At 56.1% G+C, this 7,066-nt stretch overlaps 1 protein-coding gene across 2 annotated transcripts in view; it reads left to right on the plus strand.

Annotated features, from left to right (window-relative positions):
* Pkp1 (plakophilin 1) overlaps positions 1 to 7,066 on the plus strand; it is a 35,795-nt gene that overhangs the window by 25,309 nt on the left and 3,420 nt on the right. For both annotated transcript variants that reach the window (XM_010645113.2, XM_010645114.2), the window contains exons 7-12: positions 488 to 643; positions 1,283 to 1,459; positions 2,652 to 2,805; positions 3,130 to 3,316; positions 3,829 to 3,913; positions 6,616 to 6,722. In XM_010645113.2, coding sequence (XP_010643415.1) covers positions 488 to 643; positions 1,283 to 1,459; positions 2,652 to 2,805; positions 3,130 to 3,316; positions 3,829 to 3,913; positions 6,616 to 6,690 — 834 coding nt within the window. In that variant the 3' untranslated portion in view covers positions 6,691 to 6,722. The remainder of the gene's footprint in view (positions 1 to 487; positions 644 to 1,282; positions 1,460 to 2,651; positions 2,806 to 3,129; positions 3,317 to 3,828; positions 3,914 to 6,615; positions 6,723 to 7,066) is intronic.

Consider the following 7,066-nt stretch of genomic DNA (forward strand, 5'->3'; position numbering starts at 1 on the left):
ATATATATATATATACCCACCCTGTCATCATTCATAAACAATAAGGTTACGTATAATACCTACACTTATGATGATACAAGGTCAGTACTACAGAAATAGTTGGTACGTTTGATACAGATGTAACTTTTTTAAAACTTATTTCAATTCGTGGTTAGTTGAGTCCTGATAGGGATCCCAAGGGTACAGGGGCACCCTGTATAGTCTTCCCAGTAGCCATTGAAGTGATTTCAGTTGCATTTTACAGCTGAGGAAACTGAGGCCCACAAAGGTAAGGTGGGTCACTCGGGTTCAAATAGCCAGGAAATGACAGAGCCAGGACTCAGATCCAGGTCCCAGCAGAGTCCCTCGGAGATCCTTGCCCGCTGAGGGTACAGGGGGCGTCTGTTCATCTCTCTGGATGCTGCTCTGGTCAGTCAGGCGGGTGGGAGCCCACAGCCCGCCAGGGGCTTGGCGGCGGATCACGCGCCTGCTTCTACTTGCTCCACAGTCCGTGGAGAACTGCATGTGCATCCTGCACAACCTCTCCTACCGCCTGGACGCCGAGGTGCCCACCCGCTACCGCCAGCTGGAGTATAACACCCGCAATAGCTACATGGAGAAGTCTTCCACTGGCTGCTTCAGCAATAAGAGCGACAAGATGATGGTGAGCAGGGTCTCTGGGCAGACCCGGGGCCCCCCGAGGCCCACTGCCCTATCCACCCTCTTGACTCTCCCAGGGCCTGAAAGCAGCCCTAGGGGCCAGGCCCCTTCCCAAGCCACAGCATTCGGAGTGTGCTGCTCTCTGGAGGCTGGGAGAGGGCCCTCCACCTGCACAACGAGGGGATCTGCCTTCCCTCCAAGGGCCGGCCTCTTCTCCCCGACCCCTAAGGGAGTGCCAGGACTCAGCTGTTTTTGGGCACCACCTCCGGAGCCCCCAAGGAGGACACAGTGGAAGGAGGGTCAGGCCTCTTCTACGGGGCACAGCCTAAAGCCAAGCCCAGAAGGCCCTGTGGATCTAGGGCAGGTCAAACCCACGTTCTAACCCCAGGAGGGAGGAAGCATCTTGCAGTGAGACCCCCAAAGGGCCTCATATGCTGGAAGGTCTGGGCTGAGGCTGCCCTGGAGCACACTTCCTGGGGTACCAGGAATGCCACCTGCCCCCTCCATCCTGAGACAGTGGAGGACCTTTCTATGGCGTGCTGGGATACACAGGCACCCTGCCTGTGTCAGTCACCACGACCCTGAAGTTCAGGGAGGGAGAGGATGCTTGGCTCATGTCCCCTGACCTGCTCTCTGTCCTCAGAACAACAACTATGAGTGTCCCCTTCCCGAGGAAGAGACCAACCCCAGGGGCAGCAGCTGGCTGTACCACTCAGATGCCATCCGCACCTACCTGAACCTCATGGGCAAGAGCAAGAAGGATGCCACCCTGGAGGCCTGTGCTGGCGCCCTGCAGAACCTGACGGCCAGCAAGGGGCTGGTGAGGGGCCCCTCCTCCTGCTGCTCCCCACACTCCGGGCTCAGCTCCCTGCTTTTCCCAGAGCCTGTCCTGGCCCTCGTCTGTCAAACACATGCAGGCTGTGAGTTTCAGGCTGCAGATATGAGCCTGAGAAGCCCTGGGCCGGGCATGGAGGCAGTGATGAGAGAGATGTCCTGCCCTCCGGAGCTCCAGGCTGGTGCCCACTAACCTGTTTGCCTCACGGATCCCGGGCCAGTGCTGACCTCTGCTACCTGGGATGGAGTCTCTGTTTGGTGAACTGACAGAGTAGAAAAAGAATTTGGAACACAAGCAGGTCCAGAGGAGGATATGACAGAACTAGAATAGGTTTTGAACCCAAATACAGTTTTGGGGATGTGATGATATACAGTGGGGACCAAAAAGGCCTACAGGTCACTAACTGTTCCCTAGCTTTTACTTAGGATGGAAGGGATTTGGGCAGCAGTGGATGCTGAAAACCTAAGGGTAAGGGAAACTTATCTGTGAGGGGAAGAGTCTGGGGTCTCCATGACCCCAAACCGGCCTAGCCCAGGCTCCCGCAGGATGCCTGGTTTCTCAGAGTCATGGATGAGCTGGGCTACCACCAGGGGACCCCAAGTATATTTCCATGAGGTCCCAGACTATGTCTGATCTATCTTTACCTCAGGTAAGCCCATAACAAATATGATTTGAATTTCAGCACAGGTAGGGAAATTGGAAGATAATGGACCCCCCGCCCCGCCAGTGCTGGGTTTAGAGCTCAGGGTCTTGTGCATGCTAGGCAAGTGCTGTACCACTGAGCTGCACCCCTAGCCCGAGTCCTTCTTTAATTGACAGAGGCTTTTGACCATGTTCCCCGTCAGCAGGTACTGCTGGGAAGGATATTTGAGAGAGGCAGAGCTGAGACAGTTGGGTAAGGTATGGACACTTTAGAAGCTGACTCTCGGTCACCATGAGTGAAAGAAATGGGATTTCCCCTCCCAGCTGAGCTGCAAGCTGTCATCCAGGGGGCAGGGGGTAAGGGCAGGAGGGGTCAAGTGAGCCCAAGTTCTGTAGGCACCCAGGTGTGAGCAATTTCTATGTCTGCCTATGCTTCCAGCGTGAAGGAGAAAAGGCCCTGGGTTCTGGGAATGGGATTGCCTGCCTGGTGCTTGGAAAGCCACAAGCCCACTCTTCCTGGGGCCTTCTCTCATAGATGTCCAGTGGCATGAGTCAGCTGATTGGGCTGAAGGAAAAGGGCTTGCCACAAATTGCCCGCCTCCTGCAATCTGGCAACTCAGACGTGGTACGGTCCGGGGCCTCCCTCCTAAGCAACATGTCCCGCCATCCTGTGCTGCACAGAGTGATGGGTAAGAGCGCCTACCCCTTCCCTCTCCAGACAGGACACGGCAGGCTGCCCGTGTTCCAGAGCCTGCAGGACGGTCACTCTTGAGCCATTCCCCAGGGTGAGCATTTAGAGGGAAAGCTGGCCGAGGAGAGGGGAAGGAGCAGGTCACCAAGGTGGGGCGGCAGGTCTGCAGAGGTCCCCTCTGGATTGGAACTGTCATGGAGCCCTGTGGGGCCACCTGGCTCAAAGCCTGAATGAGGGAAGCCTAGGACTGTGGCCTCAGAGGGAACCCTTCAGCCCCTCCTTCCCTTGGCAATCCTGACCCTGTGCCAACTCTTTCTCTCAGGGAACCAAGTATTCCCAGAGGTGACTAGGCTCCTCACCAGCCACAATGGCAACACCAGCAACTCTGAAGATATCTTGTCTTCAGCTTGCTACACTGTGAGGAACCTGATGGCCTCGCAGCCGCAGATGGCCAAGCAGTACTTCTCCAGCAGCATGCTTAACAACGTCATCAACCTGTGCCGCAACAGGTCTGTGAGGAGCGGACGGCGCCCCCTGTCGGCCTTCTGGCAGCATAGCCCTTCTCCCTGCACAGCAGGCACTGAAGTGGAGGCGGGAAAGGATGTAGTGCAAGGAAGGGCAGGTGGGAGGCCTCTGATAGGAGAGAAGTTCCAGAAACCAAGAGGGCTGGGGGGGGCTACAGGCGCAGTCTCCAGGCCTCAGGGCTGCACAGAGGGACAGAGGCAGTGCATTTCTTGGCTGGGGGACATGCAGGGGCACTGGGTCCTCAGATGGTCAACAGGAGACATGAGGCAGCAGACCCAACTACATGGGAACTTTGCTACGGTCCACGGGGCTCCATCACCCGTACACAAAGGCTGCAGGATGAGCTCATGGCCCACAGGGCGCCTCTAGGTGGGCAGGGGTGGGGTTGTGCCCCTCTGTCATGCAACCAATGCATGCAAAAGATGGCAGGAGGGAGGGGCAGTCTCTCGCCTCCAGGCAGAGTCTCCTCTCACAGTCACACTTCTCACCTGTCCAGCACCTCACCTAAGGCTGCAGAGGCTGCCCGGCTCCTCCTGTCTGACATGTGGTCCATCAGGGAGCTTCAGGGTGTCCTCAGACAGGTAAGCTCCCACCCCACAGCCCCTTCTGATGTGCCCTGTCCCGAAGTCCCAGGGGACCAAGAAGGGAGAGGCAGATTGGTCCCCACCCACCCGGGGGAGACTCCCTCCCAGGGAGGGTTTGAGAAGCGATGATCTTGATCAACACCACCCAAACCCCCAGGCTCTGGGATCTCCTAGGGTTGCCAAGTATGTGAAGGGCACAGGAAGTGTGTGAGTGCCCTGGAGCAGTGTGGTTTAGGAGCAAATTGACAAAGCAAGGGGCACAAAGAGCACACAGGTATTTGGGAGGGGGTCGATGTACATTGAGGCTGAAAGGCAGATTTGGGCTGGATTACAAAAGCCCTTCAGCTGCAGGCCAAAGAGTTTGGACTTGTGCCTTTGTGCCAATCAAGGCTTTGAATAAAGGGTCTCACGATGGGAGCATGATGAATTCCATGCCAGTGTACCAGACGGAGTGGACCCTGGAGGCTGCTGGGCCTGACTAGGGTGACCTTTGTCCCCCCGTCCTCAATGACCCCCAGCGTGAGCAGACACCAAGGCCTCTCTCCAGGCTTGTGATATGAGACCTCTCCTCATGATCCTTCTCTCCCAGCCCTTCAGCAGCCATTCTTTGGGCTGAGATGTGGGCAGCAGAGAAGTGGAAATAAAGGGCAGGGGATGGATGAAGCAGAGGAGCAGGACTATGACTCAAAGACACTGTGGTCCAATTAACAGAAATATATCAGGTGACAAGAGGTCCAGGAGGCTCGTGGAGTGAGTTGAGTCTGGACAGCTTGGGTGGCAGCCAAGCAGGATGCAGTGGGGGACCCTGGCAGAGAGGCTGGAGTCCAGACTGGTGAGGCCATGAGAACAGGCAAGACTCTCATGGGGCTCATGACTACAGGAAAGACTTCAGGGTTAAGGGCAGGGCCATGAAGACCTCACCTGAGGGCTGAGAGGGAGGAAGGAGAGGGAAACAGGAGGATGTGTACAAGGTGCGCAGGAAGGGGCAGAAGACCTCGTGGGAGAGGGGGGCGCTCCCAGGGTCAGTGGGCAGCATTCCCAGTGCTGTGGAGGGGACAAAGAGGATGGGGACCAGGAAAGGCTCTGGATCTGTCTGGTGCTTCAGAGTCTCAAGGGGACTTCAGAGCGCTGTTGCCCAGCAAGGGGAGCACCAGGGAGCTGGAGTGGGTGCGGTCATGATGGGATGGGGTGGGGGACTACAGTTTGACCGTAAGAGGAAGGAAAGAGGAGGTGGGTGAAAAGAAGCCTGTTAACGACAGGGGATCTGAGCATCTTAGTCATGACAGGGAGAGGTGGAGAAGGGAGAATGAAGGGATGGAGGAGGAGGAGGGCGCACACACACCCACAAGACCACCCCGGGCAGAAGGCGGGACAGCTGTTCTCCAGCACTGCAGGGAAGCAGTAGAGGGGCCAGGAAGTCACTGTGGTCCAGGAGAGTGGGGCAGTCTGCATGCAGACAGCGGCCCCCGTTCTTCACTTGACAATCCAGAGCCCCAAGTGGGCCCCAGGGAAGGGGAAGAGACAGGTAAGGAGAGCAGGGTGAGAGCTTCCGTGAGCTGCCTGAGGGAGCTCCGATGGATTCAGTTCCCCATCTTGGCTGAGACGCTCAGCGAATGCGCTCACTGTACTCTTCATGTGAATTCCCTTCCACACGGTGCCCATTGGTCTCCACCCCCGCTGTGCTTGACAACAGCCTGGGCAGGGTCTGGGCCGGGCTTCTGTTCCTGACGTGCATTCATACCTATCGTTCATCGGCCTGTCGCAAGAGTGGTGAGACAGTCCACATGGCTTATACCCATTTTGCTGACTAGGGACTCAAGGTCCAAGGAGTTTGCCTGGATTCAGCAAGTCAGGGCAGGAGGAAAACCTTTTGCTCGCACATTCTTTCCACCCAGTTCAGCCAAGCTGAACAGGAGCAAGCCAACACACCTGAAGGGGGAAAACGACATCATGCACTTCATGCCCAAGCACAGTAGGACTGGGGCTCGGGCTGGCTGCTGTCATGCACCCTCTGTCATCTCCTCTCTTTTCCCCTGGGTCTGAGATACAACTGGGACCTAGACCAAGACCCTCTGCTCAAGCCACCTGGCCAGTGGCTACGCCGACACCATGCTGTCCTCATCGCGTCTGGAGTCTGTATTGAGCACCTGCTCTGTACTAGAGAAAGAACAGGATCCGGGCTCAATCTGCCCCCAGCAGGAGCTGGGGCTGGGCTGGCGGTGGGGAGCAGCTGCTGGTGGGAGCTGCCCCTGACTTTGAGAAGCACTGAGCACATCCTCCCTGCCCGAGAGCTCTGGTTGGACTTTAAAAAAACAAAAGAAAGAAAGACAAGGACAGTCAGAAGAAAAATTGTCGCATTCTCGTAATCTGATTTGGATTTTTGTGCTGCATAGAGTCATGAGTACCAGCCTGAATTCTCATGCCTTGACTTGGGTTTCTGCAAAAGTGAGCAAGAAATTCACATGACCTGATGAGGGGCCAAACACATTTTGCTAACTCGTGGGTATTAGCAGCATAACGTTTGGCCACAGTCAATTAGGCCAGTTTTAGCCCCCCGCTTACATATGCAGTGCTCAGAACACTTTGGTGCAGAGGCCGAGGGAACGAGGCTGCTCCTTACTGGCAGGCAGTTTCTGACCGCAGGAGTCCCACAGTGCTTTCCAGTATGTGTCACACAGTACCTGTTTCTCCCCTTGCAGCAAGGTTTCGATAGGAACATGCTGGGAACCCTCGCCGGGGCCAACAGCCTCAGGAACTTTACCTCCCGATTCTAAGAAGAGACTGTCCAAACAAGTTCAGCTTGCAGGTAAGAATTGACCCGTCCCAGGGCCAGGGACACCTCCAGGACTGTGGCTGCAGCCTCAGCCAAGCTCAGAGATGGGGGCTAGGCCTGGGCTCCCCGGAACACAGACCCCTTCCTGGCCTGGCTTGGTCTGACAGGAGGATTTTAAAGGTAGCTGAGGGCATGGGCTGTCCACCACTGAACATAAGGGATGGTAGCATCCGAAGTACCAGAGGGTCTGGCGAGACTGCCAGTTACAACTGTGTAAGTTGCCTGCTGTCCAACCCAGGACTGTGGGGTTATAGAATATGTGTAACTGGAGTTATACAATAGTCCTCCTCGGCTCACTTTTTTTTTCTTTTTTTTTT

This window comes from Fukomys damarensis, unplaced genomic scaffold, assembly GCF_012274545.1.
Source record: "Fukomys damarensis isolate Sample0158 unplaced genomic scaffold, DMR_v1.0_HiC HiC_scaffold_11, whole genome shotgun sequence".
Lineage (NCBI taxonomy): Eukaryota > Metazoa > Chordata > Mammalia > Rodentia > Bathyergidae > Fukomys > Fukomys damarensis.